We start from the raw sequence: 14493 nt of genomic DNA, 5'->3' as shown, positions 1-14493 counted from the left end.
GGGGGCAGTGGGCAGAGGAGACCCCCTCACCCAGCCTGAGATGTGGGTGGAGGCTGAGCATTGAAGGGTGAGCAAAAGTTTTTGCTTTTTTTGTGTTTTAATATAGAGCAATGGTTCCTCAGAACCACCTGTAACATGTTAGTTCCTTCCCTTCTCCCTGTCTCCCTGTTTCTGTTTCTTTCTCTCTCTCTTCCTCTCTCTCTCTCTCTCTCTCTCGCTCTCGCTCTCGCTCTCGCTCTCGCTCTCTTTAACACAGATGTGTCTGGGCACTATCAACTCCATTAACCTCCACCTTAATTTGACAATGACTACAGATTTTTCATACTGACTTCATTTCTAGCTTTACCTCCTTCTCTACTTCTATCTATATAGCTAAACACATTTTTATGCTGGGCAATGTGGCGGTAACTTGAAAGCATCGGGACAATTCTCTTTAAATCATTTCACGTCTTTCTCCTAAGAAGAAGTCCTTTCTTAACTATTAAACCAGTATCACTCCTAAGAAAATGAACAAATCCATAATGTGGTCCACGATCCCAACATTTATATTACCCCAGTTGTCTTAAAATTGTCTCGTATCACTATATTTTTTTAAAGAAAAGATCCTATTGAGGATACACATTGCATTTTGTGGTTTCGTTTCTTTGGTCTCTCCCTTTCAAAGAAACAATAGACGTTATTTTTTGGAGAAGTTGTAGACTTACAGAAAAATCGAGCATCCAGTACAAAAAGTGCCCAAATTCTTGCTACACACAGTTTTTTCCTATACATTGTACATTGGTCTTTAGTCTGTTTTGAACTAGAATGTTCCGCTTACCTCCCCCATTGAAATAATTTTTTTTTCAGAGTTCCAGATGGGCAACTCTGTTAAAAAACAAACAAACAACTGCTTGTCCTAGTACCTGGTAGTCAGTAAGAATGTGTGGATGAGGCCACGGCAAATTCTGATGACCCACAGAAGACACGCAGGGAGGGTCCACTGAGGGCAGTTCACTGGATTGGTGTTTAAAAAGTGTCAAGGACTCAACACCCACTTGAAATCAGCGAGAACAGCAAGCAAGGCTTGAGAGTTATCTTGGCTCATAAAATAGATCTTGTCTAATCTTGTCTCTATAGTATAAGGAATAGAGGACATGTAGAGAGTCTGTTTCCTGACTCAAGTCTTCACACCTTCAGGCCAGGAGTGACCAGGCTGGGGAGTGTCCACTGCTCACTCCACCACTTCCTCTGCTTGCTGTCCAGCGTGCTTCCTGCGTTATCCCATCCCATGGCGTCCTCCTTGCTTTGAGTCTTCCCTTTCAGCTGGGTGGCCTAAGTCTTGGTTTCTCTGCCTGTGAAATTTAGATAACAGCCTGACTTGTCAAGGGGTTTGCAGATTGAATAAGCCCATAACTGGTAGGCAGGGTCTTCTCCCCCTGCTTGGTACGTCTTCGTCGATCCATCACCATCCTCCAAATCGGGCCCCTCTTCCTAAAGCCTGACTCAACCCCGACCCCTCCAGAAAGGCTGTGCGTGCAGGCTCCAGCACCTACTCTCTCTCGCCAATGTCCTGTTGCACTTACAGTCTATGGTTCACAGTTTACCTGTAACTTCTGGCACTGCCGATTCGTCTTCCTGGGTTTATCCAGTCTCCACACCTACAGGGTTAGGGTTCAAGTTAGGGTTAGGGTTAGGGTCCAGGAGGGGAAGGCAGCCCGTCTTCTTGCTATGAGCTCAGCCTAGCGTTCTGTATGGTTAGACCGACCGAGATCAGAGCCTTGACTCTGCTACTTTCTCAGCAAGCCTGCTCGCCTCTCCAAGCCTCAGTTGCGTCATCTATAAAATGAGACAATAAGGGGCAGTAGAGCAGAACGGTTAGGAAACAGGGATCTCAGTGGTGGGCTCCTTGGTTTAAATCCGTGTTCTCCCATCTATCACATGACAAATGACTGACCTTTCTGAACCTCATGTGTGACGTGGGAAGATTACCACAGTATCTGCTTCAGAGGACTGTTGTGAAGATAAAATTGAGTAATGTATGCAAAGCCTAAAGGCGCAGTGGACGGCAGCTATGATTAGTCAGAATTCACCTGCACCCTAGAGGGGCTTAATAAATGTCTCACACTTCCTAGCGCATCGTGCACAGCTTTGGGAACCATGTCAACTTTTATTCCAGACCATCAATTGTTATATTGGACCCGGTTACAAAACCTTTGGGCCATCTCGAAAAGACATCTGGTTTCCCATCCCAGGCCTCACCAGTATTAAAGAACATCGATACATTTTTAATCTCCTCTCTAATTTCCAGGTGTGGATGAAGAATGGGGGTGACAGCATGCCTTTGGGGATGATTCATGGTGTCATTAAGTCTGCTTCGTGTTTCCTGTAGCTACGGTTGGCCCTGGCTCTGCTCAGGCTCTCCAACCTGGAAATTACGGGGTTTTTTGCCGTGTGATTATGTCTAATGGCAGTGAAGCCAGCATCTCCTTGAATCGGACCTCACTCTTGTTGTTCATTATGTGTCAGTGGATTTTGGAAAACATACACATGCAGAAGTGAGTTCCACTGGCTGAGGTTTCCCCTCAGCTGGCTACCTGGAGGGCGTGTGATGTCATGGAAGGAAAAGTCCTCAGCTCCAGATCGGGCTGACCTGGGTTCACATTCAAGCTCTGCCACTTAGCAGTGCGACCTTAGACCTCAGTCTTCTCATCTGCAAGATGGGGTGGTGAGTCTGATCCTGATGAGGTGATGTGTACAAAATACATGCACATGCATAGAGGTGTGTTTTTCAGTCTTCACTCAGGAGTCACAGAGCTTCTATTACTGTGATAGGCACTAACGATGGAGGCACACTCACAGGGCAGCACGGCAGGGCGAGGGGTGTGGTCCAAGCAAGAGACACGTGTCTCAGCAACTGGCCCATTCTGAGGATGAACCATGTCGATATCCTTTTCCTGTTCTGCTTAGAGCAGGATCATACGTAGGAATTGCTTCTCTGCCCTCCTTCTGGGGCCTTCTCTAGCCCTGATGGAAGAGGCCATTAAAGAAAAACAGTGAAACAAGCATTCAGATTTTTAAACATATATTTCTTAGCGGTACTGTTTTGAAATGAGTAAGTACTAGATGCCAGTTTAACTGCACCAGGCTTTGCCTTATGTGAAGTGCTGGGGGTTAGCAGAAGTGCACTGGGCAACCCTCCCGGGTACTGACTAGACCTCTCTCCTATGTGTCATTTCTAATTCTCCACAGGACACTGTGAAATAGCCATTATCGTTCTCACACTTAACAGCTCAGCAAGTTCAGGTTCTACCAGGTACCTGGCTAGGAAGGGACAGAGGCAGGATTTGAATCCAGGCCTCTCTGCTTCTGAAGCCCATTTTCCTAGCCTTGCAGGTTAGAAAGAGTGGACATTCCAGTATTTCTGGATGTGCATATGCTGATTTACCCAATAAACCTTCCTCAGTTGAAGCCACCAAAACTTAGAATATTTTCATATACCGGGGGTGCCAAAAAATGTATACACATGATTTGTATTCATTTTTTGTTATCAGTATATATTGAGTACTACAATTTTAGTACAGTTTTTTCCTTTCTTAAAATGTGTCTACATTTTTTGGCACCCTCTGTATCTTAATCAAGTCACTTAATACACATTTACTGGATACCTATCAAGTGGCAGACACCAGAGCTGCACTCATTCATCCAACACACACTTATTGAGTACCTACTATGTGTCAGAGGGCTCGAGAGTCATTTATTCAACACATATTTACCGAGAACCTACTAAGTGCCAGGAAACTGGCACCTCACTCATTTTTCAATACTTGTTTTTTGAGTACCTACTATGTGCCAGGACACTATTCTAGGCACTAGGGTACAGGCACCCCTGCCCTCCTGGAGTTCAAATCTGCCCAACATTGCAAGACAGGTTTCCGCCTATCTCACAGCTAAGGGAACTGAGGCCCAAGGCCGCGTGGCTAGTGGGTGGTGGAAGCAGACTAGGCTGCAAGCGACAAATGCTCCCTGGACAAGGTGACACAGGAAATACTGTTAACCCTGAATCCCATCACAGGGCTCAGAGGAAGTTGACAGAGAATGGCACTGCTGGCTGCGGGGTCAGCTCAACCTGGGGTGGGAAGCAGCCTTTGTCACCTCTACCTGTGCTTCTGGAGGTCACCTGCCTCGCTGTGCCTCAAGGTCATCATCCCTACCTCCAGGGTTGCTGTAAAGATTGTAAGTGAATGTGACAAGCCGCTCCGTGGGCTCGTTCCAATCAGTTCATTCCCTCTCGTATCTATGGCACCAGCACAGCCCCTGGCACGCAGCCGGTGCTCAGCCAGGGGTAGCTGTTGCGGCAACCATTGGGCTACACCCTCTACTCAATTAGGGACCAGCCCGGCCCTTATGGCTGGATCTCGGGGATGCCCGGTATGGCAGATACGTTAGAAGGCTTTTCAGATAGACTAAGGGGCAAGCAGCAGAAGTTCCCAAGATGTTTCCGGAGTCTGACCTTAGGGAATCACAGTGCCCCGCGTGGCATTTTTCCACACCTGTCTCCCAGAGCCTTGGAGAACCTTCTATCCATCATCCCTCCCCTTGGCCAAGGCTGTGGGAGGCAGGTGCAGTGACATCTTGATTATCCGTCAGCCAGCCATCACATGGTGCGGACGGAGGGGAGTTCCATCTGAGCCAAGCCGTCCAGTGAAGACAGCTGAAAAAAAAAATGAGTCTTCCCAGCTCCCTGGATGAAGACAGCAGGGTGTGGGACAGAAATGGAGAGGATCATCTGGCCTTACACAGGAACGGGGGCTCGTACCCTGAAGCCTGCAAGAAAGCGTCTGGATTCAGATTAAATTCTGCGATCTCCACACAGACCGGAGTGGGCGCAAGGAACTCCTTCCTTTCAGTGGTGATGCAGACGTGAAAAGAGAGAGATGTCACAGAGATGTGGGTGGATTTCTGAACGGGAAACCCAGCCAAGACGTCCTTCTTTCTTTCTTTCTTCCTCCCCACTCCCTTCCCCACCTTTCCTCGCTCTCTCCTCACTCTGCCCCCACACCCTGTTCTCCCCAGCTCCCGGGAGTCTACACTGCTTCTGTTTCAAGCCTACCAGCTGAAGGCACCAGACAATTCTCGAAAGGTGGGACCCAGCCTACCCCACCCCTAAGACATCAGGCCCTTGGACCCCTGGGCAGAGCTCAGTGGTCACCATCTGGTGACAATCAAGCTGGGGCCTGGTGGCCATGCGGGGACATTCGGGCCTGCACACTTTGTGGAGGGTACTGCTTTTTCTGGACTCAGGGAAGGCAGAGCTGGGGATCCCGATGGCTTGGGCTCAGCCAGTCTGTGCCCTCTGTCCTGGGACAGCATCTCTCACAGGCTGGGACCTCCAGACCCCACTCCCGGGCTGCTGATGGCTTGGTGTGCCCCCAGCCTGTCCCACCTCTTGGTCAAAGAGGAGGGCAGATGCCAGCCTGTACCCCATGGGCAACCCTCCCCACCGTCCCACTTTGCCTTTGAATTTCACTTTCCCTCTCCCTTCCTCTCATCCGTCACCGCTGGGCTCTTTGGTTTGCTTCCCCCCATTTCCCCCACCCGTTCTCTTTTCAACTTGGATCTTGTATGTCCTGCTTCCTCTCCTTCCCACTTCTCTGTGTCCCTCTGCCACTTTTCTCATCCTACCTACTTCCTCCGATTGCCAAGGTCGACTTGATTCAATTCAACAACATGTACTGAGCCCCTGTTCAGAGGGTGCAGAAATGGGAGTCGGCAGGATCTTGAGAGTATGGTCTCGAGCTCGGTGACTCCTCCCCCTCCTCTCCTCTTGCCCTTTTCTTCTTCCTCCCCCCCCCTCCTCGAACATCTGTCCCCTCCCTTTCCTCATGCCGTCCTGGCATCCAAAGCCAGCACTGAAGGTGGGAGTTGGGGTGAGCAGGATGGCAGAGTCCCAGGAGATTCTGCGACAGGTGCCCTCAATGCCGCCATCCGCACGTGGCAGGCGATGGATGAGACTGAACATCCAAGACACATTCATCACACCCGGCTCCCTTCAGGGCCAAGACAGGACGGAAATGACTTCTGTTAGCTCTGCAGCAGCCCGCTGCCCCTGGTGGCTCCACGCTGTTTATTAAAAAAGAAAAAGAAGGAAAGAAAGGAATGAGAATGCCATCTTGCCATGGATTAGGGGAGCGGCTCCAAAGCAATGATGTGGACAAACGTACTTTCAGGTGGTCAGAAAGGAGCACTCCAGCTGCTTTCCCAGCCCGTGTCCAGCGGTGACAGAGATGGACGCTGACGCCAACAAATGGGAAAAGAGGCAGCTGCTCCAGGCAAACTGTGTGGCCTTTGTTTTAGCACATGGGGGCCAACCCCTCTCAGGAATGAGGAGACACAAGGTCACCTGCCCATTCACGCTCTGTTCATCCCTCTTGGAACTTCAGCTGAAACTTTCATTGAGTCCAGTGGTGGGTTAGGCTCAGGAGACTCAGCGATTTTTAGTAGTAATAGTGATTGCCATGAACTCTAATCATTAATGATGCATAGCCCATTCATTATGATTATTGATTACTCATCATCACCGTTAATGATTATTTGAGGAGCGAGGTACCAGGCATTGTGTGCCCATGGCTTTTCTTTCATTCCCATGACTTCCCCATGTGGTCAGTGCAGTGACTGGTGTGGGAGGAGGTGGCAGGGGTGCTTAGACATAGGGAACAGCAAATGCAAAACCTGGAAGCAGGAAGGGCTTGGCCTGTCCTAAGGGACTGGTGTGGCTGGAGCAGAGCGAGCAAGAAGACACCTTGAGGCAGGAAGCTGGGAAGGGAGTAGGGAGCCTGGATCCGCACGAGAAGGACAAAGGATGGTGAGGAGAGTGGGTGATGGAAGTGGCTTGTCTACATCACGACCTTGATCCTGTGTCTCCCCACCATGACATTGACCTTCCACCCAGCTGACCTTGGGAATAAGAAAAGGCAGATGAGCACCCGCAGCCCTGGGCCTGTCGCTCATGGAACCTTTTAACAGAGAGCATCATTGCCATGGCAACCTGCCCCGGTCCTGGGTCTGGGGAGGCCCTGCCAACCCCAAAGAGAAAGGTGCATGGGGTGGTGGAAGTTCTGGCCTCAGGAGCTCAGGAAGGCAGTGACTAGGTCCCTATCCATGTCCCTGGAAAAGACCCTGGTCCCCTACTCTTCTGTACCCTCCTCTCCCCTCATTGGCCACCAGGGGCCAATGGCTTGGCTTTCTTCCCAGACTCAAAAGCCCTTTGAGTCATTGTCTTATCCACTGTGATCGGGGGGTGGGAATGGTCACATCAAACTGTGCTGAGCAAGAAACCTCCCTCAAAGTCTTGTACCAGAATCCCAACCACCCTCTATGTGTGGAGGGCTGACTCCTGTTACAGGTAGAGCAACGATGCAGAGAGTGGGATAATGGTTAGAAACCTGCGTCCGTGTCACTCCCAGCCTCATTCAGTTTCCAACTCCTGACTTGGTCTGCCATGCCCAGACTCTGACACTCGGCACCTGTTTTGTTTTCTTTTTTTATAAGTTATTACTTTGCTGGTGGGTGGAAACATGGTCATTTGTCTTAGAGGAAGGACAAACAGATTTTATTTCTTAAAGGAATGGATGATGGACTCCAGTCTCTCGCCTTTAAGTGACACCTTTTATTTTATAGTCTATGATTTCGCCCCACTGCTGGGCTCCTTCTTTTAGGAAAGAAAGTGTTTTTGGCTCAGCTGCTGCAAAATGACTCTGCATGGAAGCCAAGCCTGGTGTAGTCCCAAAATAGAAACCGTCTGTCCTCTTGTGTGTCGCCTTGGTTTTGTGTGGATTTCATGTAAATCTTTCCCTTTTGTGTGTGTGTGTGGGGGGGCATTTTTCCTTCCACCCCCACCCACGAAACAATCCGGGGTGTCAAGGAGCATCCCACTGAGACACATATTTGGGTCATTGACTCTCAGAAGCCCTGCTGGTGGGACTGTCCTCTGAGCTTGGCCCTGAATAGATAACTAACCTCCTGCGGGTCCCCTCAAGTCTTCAGGAAGCAAATGACTCACTTCACAGGAGGCTCTGGGACGATAATCCCATCATGTCAGAGATGATGCCTCATAAATCTAAGTCATTCGTCCGAGCTGTGGTATTAATCTACTCAAACGTACTTAGCTGGGTTTAATTATAGATTGAAATTGCATTTCAGAAAGCAACCAGAAATCATTTAGATGGCGTCAATTTGCACATTAAATCATACGGTTCATTTGAGAATGTGGTAAGGATGGCATTTCCAAAGAAAAATAATATTAGTGCTTGTGCTTTGTGGCTTTCACGCCAATTGCACAAATTGTATGAATTGCATGGTTTCCACCGACTGCATCTTTCTTCTCGGCACAGGATGAACGAGGAGGCTGGTGATGCCAACAGGACCCAAAGGGCGTCAGCACTGAGCCGAGCCCAGGACGTCTCTAGCAAGACCACGGGAGATAAATCCCCTTCGACCCTCTCCCTCCGCCGGCAAAAGTACTGCCATTTTGTTGAAAGTGAAGAGTGTGATGCCCCGAGAAAGCCCCCGGAGAGATTAGGAGCGCTGTCTTCTCCATCTTCTCGGAGGACAGACATATCCCCGGTGTCTAGGGAAAAGCTGCCGAGTCCTTCAGCGGCCCTGTCCGAGTTTGTGGAAGGGCTTCGGAGAAACAGGGCACAGAGAGGCCAGCGGTCACCGCTGGGCCTGGAGGACTGGCCCACTCTCCCCATCTACCAGACCACTGGGGCGTCCACGCTGAGGAGGGCCAGGGCAGGCAGTGACGAGGGACACCTCGCAGTGAGGTTTGGGGCAATGTCACCCCTGGAAACTGAGGATACTGCCGGGGCATCCGCTGGTCTCCTGCGGTCCACCAGCCTGAAATGCATCTCTTCTGAGAGCGTGGAGGGCACCCCGCTGCTCCCCAAGAAGCTGAAGACCCGGTTCAGTTCCTGTGAGTCCCTCTTAGAATCAGGGCCCGGCTCCGGGAGAAAACCGAGCTCCCCCGCCACACCCGGGGACACACTCTGGTCGCCCACACTGCGTCCTCGGAGGCGCTGTCTGGAGTCTTCCCTGGACGACACAGGCTGTCCAGACCTCGGGAAGGAGCCACTGGTCTTCCAAAACCGCCAGTTCGCCCACCTAATGGGGGAACCTCTGGGCAGCGATCCATTCGGATACAAGTTCTCAGGCCTCAACTATGAACGCAAGACCAACATGGATTTTGATGACTTCCTCCCGGCCATCCGGAAGCCCGAGACGTCTACGTCCTTGGCCAGAGTGGCCAACGATGGGCAAGACAGTTCACAGCATTCAAATGTCCCCTTTGAGACAGAAGAAGCCGACCGGACCTTTGTCTCAGGGATCAAGACCATTTTGAAAAAGAGCCCGGAGGCCAAGGAGGACCCCGCTCACCTCTCCGACTCATCTTCCTCCTCCAGTTCCATCGTGTCCTTCAAAAGTGCCGACAGCATCAAGAGTCGACCAAGAATCCCACGGCTGGAGGGTGACGGTGGTGAACAAACATCCTCCGACAACAGAGAGCAGGGGACAGGGAGGAAAGAGGAAGATGTGGAGAGCATAATGAAGAAATATCTCCAGAAGTAGGAACCATCTCAGGTAAAAGTAACAGTCTGGGATCATTTGGGGGAAAGAAAACGAGATTGTCCACCTGGGCCTGGCAGCCTAAAGGGAACCAGTTGTTCCTACTGTTTTTAATGCGGTAACTGATTTCTCTAGAGACGAGGGGTTTTTTGGAGAGGTTTCAGCTTATCAGAAACGCTCTGCTAGGTGCCACTTGTTCCTTTGCACTTTAAAATGCAGACACATCAGAAAGCAAGAGGGTCCTGGTGGACCGTGCCAAAGCCGGTACTGGACTTTGAAAGCCGCCCCCACCCCCACCCCTTGTCTTTTCTTTTGCAGCGCTCCCTGCCACCTGGACTGGAGGAGGTGTGATGGCGTTCCGTCCACGCAGAGACGGGAGAGCCGTGGTGCTAGGGTCAGGCTAGGGCCGAACAGGCCTTGGGAATAGTGAAGTCCAACTCTTGCATTACATATCCAGAGAGAAACTGAGGCCCCAGGGGGAGGGAGGAGGGGACAAATACAGTGGTCACAGAGAAGCACGGTGGGAGAAGAGGTGCTCCCTTCTGCCTTCTCCGCTACTCCCCGTCCTAACGCTGGCCCTTCTCTGCAAGGAAGGCAGGGAGAGGGGTTCATGGGAATAGCAGCTTAACATTTATTGAATGTATATATCAGGCAGTCATTTGGTCCCCGTAATAGCCCCACGAGGTGGTGAGTAGTATTTAGTCCCATTTTACAGGTTGACAAACTAAGAATCAAAGAGATTAAGCCACTTGTACCACATCACCCAGGCAGAGAACTGGGATTCGAGAACTCCAGAATCACCACTTTTCTCTAGCGCTTTTCCTGGGGTCCATATTCCAGGCCTCTTCCTGAGTAAACGCAGAGCCACCCTGATGAAGCTGGATCTTAGAAAAGGTAGACCTTGGAACCATATATCAAAAGGGCTGTTGGAACTCGCAGACTGAACAAATGAGGGCGGCCTGAAGATCAAGGTCACCCAGTGAATCTGCTGCCAACCCAGCCACCCTGACTCCCACCCAGGTCATTGCTCTGTGCCCTAAGGCAGGGCTGGCGTCTGAGAGCCCCTCAAAGGGCATGTTTCAAAGCTCGGGGCAGAGCACTGAGCATCCACGTCATGGCTCCTAACTGGAATCCAAAGCCCCTTAGGTCAGTCTGGGTAGCACAGGAGCTGGTATAAGAACCTCCCTCCAGCTTCAGACACAATGCAAACCCACAGCCCAGTGATGGCTCGTGGCCACATACATCTCCCTCTTATCAACTTTTAGAACTCACAGCCGCTCCGGGCGCAGGCTGCAGGTGGGCACTCAGCCTTCACCTTGCCGCAGGCCACAGCCCTCCCCACCAAAGGTGTCCTGGACCAAAATGAACCGTGCACGCTCCCCACTTCTGGACACCTGCTACTTCTAGAGGTACCCTCAGCGCATCCAAAAGTCATTGCCCCTTCCATGGAGATGGGCTCGGATGTTTCAGAGCAAATTAATTTGACTTTACATGGCCTTCTCTCTGCTCTCAATTACCGCGGAGAGATCCGATATTCATTTACATTATTATGCTCTCGGGGACCCAGAATGCAGTTTCAAAGGCCAAGTAAAGGGCACATGTCCATAAGGGGAGCAGTGCTTAGCAGAAGTCGCCACAGAACATCTTGTCTCTGCCATTTCTTTTTAAACTCACGTCCCCTTCGCCCCTCCCAGCCACGCTCACAGTGATAACTTGCCTAAAAATTCGCCTCTGCCCTGACTTCCGTGCTGGAGTCTGGAACTAGACAGTGCAGCCCTGCTCCCCATGGTGCATCTGTCGGATGAGATTCGGAACCAGACAAGCTCAGTTCTCCCTGTAACTGACCCTGAGACCTTGGCCAAGGGATGTGACCTTGCTGGGCATCTGTGTTCTCAGCTGGGAAATGGAGCTAATAATACCAACCAGGTCAAGTAACATTGTGAGTTGGATGAGAATGAGGGGGCTTCCCAGGACAGAGCCTGGCACCCAGGGGCTGCATTAAATGTCAGGTTGCCCTGCTCTGGCAAATTCTGATCCTTCAGGAACCCTCCCACTTGTTTCCCTTCTGCCACCTACACACGTTCACGCCTGTAGGTGGCATCTCTGTAGGAATGCCACCTGGAAATATGGGCCTCCCCACACTGTCCTTCTCCTCATCAAGACACACCTCCTGTGCCCCACTTATCAGCTCTGACCTACGTTTGTTTCCAGCCTCCTGAGATGCACTGCCCTCGAAAACTTCCCGATTTCACAACTGTCTGGAGAGAAAGAGAGAGAGAGACCGGCCTGGCCTTCCCAGGGGCCCTCAGGCCAGATACAGCCAGCGTGGCCACCCTCAAGAGGCGAGAGGGGCCCAGCAGAGGCCTATCCTGCGGGGCGTGGGGCTCCCAGCGTGCTTGGTCTGCACAAAATAAAGTATTGGCTCCTTGGCATCCGTGCCTTCTCTCTGTTCTGTGATCCTGTTCCCTGGGACTCTGGAGGATTGATGGGGGGCGGGGGGTGAACAGGAGAGGGGGAGCTGAGAGTAGAAGGATTCTGAGGAATGGAAACAACCAAACTGTGTGTACTTTCAGGTGGCATACTGTTTCTCTCTCTACATGTCTGGCTTTGTTCCTTCTCTTCATTTGGCCAGGTTCAGCACAAGTGTTACCTCCTCCAGGAAGTCTTCCCTGATATATCAAACTGAAATAAATTCTTCTCCATTCTCCTTTAATCCCCTTACTTATCTCTATCATAGTTCCCTCGTCTATTTACTTTTGACATTGTGTGTATATGTGTGGGCAAGCATCCACAAAATTTTGGTGAATGAATGAAGGAATGAAGGAATGAACGAAGCAGTGAACAAATTAATGAGCCTACACACACTGAATGCACACGACACACTGGCACATATACATCCCTACAAATGTCTGCCCACATCAGTCAACATTCAAGAACCTGTGAACACCTGCTCTCAGCCCCCCATGTACCTCCTGACAGACACAGCCCTACCACACACATCCCGACAACGCACATGTGCCATAAACTACACTCGCATAGTCACAGCGGTAGCGTGATTACCTGCTTCTTCAAACACCCTTGACGTATTAGTAACAGAAAAACTAGCGGCCGTTTATGGACCACATGCTCCGTGCTGGCCACTGGGCTAGGCATTCTACGCGGTGTAGCTCACCACAACTAGACAAAAGGTCCTGAGAGATAAATACGTGTATTAGTGCCTATTTACAAAGGCGGACTAGCTTATGCCCACATTTGGGTAGCCAGTACCGCCTCTCTTTACATTGGCACTGGCACAGACTCCACGCCGTACCCCAAATGAGCCTCTAATCCCTAGAAGCCCTAGGTGTAGCCCATCACAACTCCCGCCAGCGGAGGGAAAGTCCTCTGTGGGCCACTGGTTTGTAAGTTTGCTGGGGCTGCTGTAACAAAGTACCACACGTTAGGTGACTTAAACAGAAATAGCTTGTCCCGTGGTTCTGGAGGTCAGAAGTCCCCAGTCAAGGTGCTGGCAGGTTTGGTTCCTTCTAGAGGCTGGGAGAGCCTCTCCCTTGGCTTGTAGGTGGCCATCTTCTCCCTGTCATTTAGCTCATCTTCTTTGCACGTCTGTCTCTGCAGCCAAATCTCCCCCTTTTAAGAAGACACAGTCATATTAGATGAGGGCCCACCCTGATGACCTCATCTTAACTTGGTTGCCTGTGCAAAGATCCTGTCTCCAAATAAGGCCACATTCTGAGGTACGGAGTGGGGGGGGGGTGTAGGAGAGCTTTTTTGGAGAGTCAAGGGACACAATTCAACCTGTACCAACTTACCAGTTGAAGTTCACTCCAAGAAGGGGCGAGCTCAGCTCTGACTAGCGTCACCAGCGGCTGTGGATAGGCGTGGGGAGGGGAGATGGGGCAGGAGGAAGATTCACTGCACCCCCTTCCTGGACGACCTCACTGTCTTCCCATCTCTCTGATGGAGGGAGGCAGTGGAACAGTGCAGTTTCCCCGGATGCAGGAATATCCTCCCACTTGGTGAGTCTATAGGCAAACGCTATTGAAGGCACATAGCAAGCTCATTAAGGAGAGTAGCATGCTGTATTCGTTTGCTAGAGCTGCCGTAACAAAATACCACAGGCTGGGTGGCACATAAACAACAGAAAGTTATTTTCTCAGAGTTCTGGAGGCTGGAAGTCCAAGATCAGGGTGTCAGTAGGTGTGGCTTCTTCTGAAGTCTCTCTCCTTGGCTGGCAAAGGGCCACCTTCTCGCTGGGTCCTCACATGGTCTTTCCTTGTGTTCATGCATCCTCACCATAATTTAATCATCTCTTTAAAGACCCTATCTCCAAATATAGCCACATTCTGAGGTACTGAGCATTCGGGCTTCAACGTATGAATTTTGTAGGACACACAATTCAGCCCAGAACACATACTATGCAGAAGTAGGTGGTGATTTTGTTTATTAATAATGCTAATAATTATTCACGTCGCAATCAGATAAATATGTCCCAAGGTCCCAGCTTACTCTCCAAACAAAAGCAATTATGGAAGTCAGGAAAAGGTTTCCACTGCCTCCCTGGCGTTGGAATTTTGTGGGCGTTTTTAGGTCTGATAGTTGTGAGTTTCCGTGAGCTACTCTCCCTGTGCCCGTGGGATTACTCATTCAGCCAATGTTTGTTGAGTACCTGCTGAGTGCCAGGCAGCATTCCGCCATCCTGGGGATCCATGCTGAGCGGGCAGACTGCCCCCTTGCTTTTCAACCTAGCTGGGGAGACAGACAATAAGCCGGAAAATAAATATGTTGTCAGAGAGTGAGAAGTGTCCTAAAGAAAAGTAACAATGACGTTATCTTGTGAGTTCCCTGTTAAAGATTTACCAGACGTTTATGAAGCACATTTTTGTAAAGGAAGAA

At 50.5% G+C, this 14493-nt stretch overlaps 1 protein-coding gene across 1 annotated transcript in view; it reads left to right on the top strand.

Moving 5' to 3' along the window:
• Positions 1 to 12032, top strand: part of MYO18B (myosin XVIIIB) — a 242549-nt gene extending 230517 nt beyond the window's left edge. The window contains exons 43-44 of the mRNA XM_088800962.1: positions 8370 to 9615; positions 11812 to 12032. Of these exons, the coding sequence (XP_088657088.1) occupies positions 8370 to 9603 (1234 nt within the window). The 3' untranslated portion in view covers positions 9604 to 9615; positions 11812 to 12032. The remainder of the gene's footprint in view (positions 1 to 8369; positions 9616 to 11811) is intronic.
• Positions 12033 to 14493: the final 2461 nt, after the last annotated feature.

The sequence above is a fragment of the Rhinolophus sinicus genome, chromosome 9 (genome assembly GCF_057876585.1).
Source record: "Rhinolophus sinicus isolate RSI-liver-muscle chromosome 9, RSI-T2T, whole genome shotgun sequence".
Lineage (NCBI taxonomy): Eukaryota > Metazoa > Chordata > Mammalia > Chiroptera > Rhinolophidae > Rhinolophus > Rhinolophus sinicus.
The sequence above is the reverse complement of the archived record's forward strand: the minus strand, read 5'-3'. Positions and strand labels throughout refer to the sequence as shown.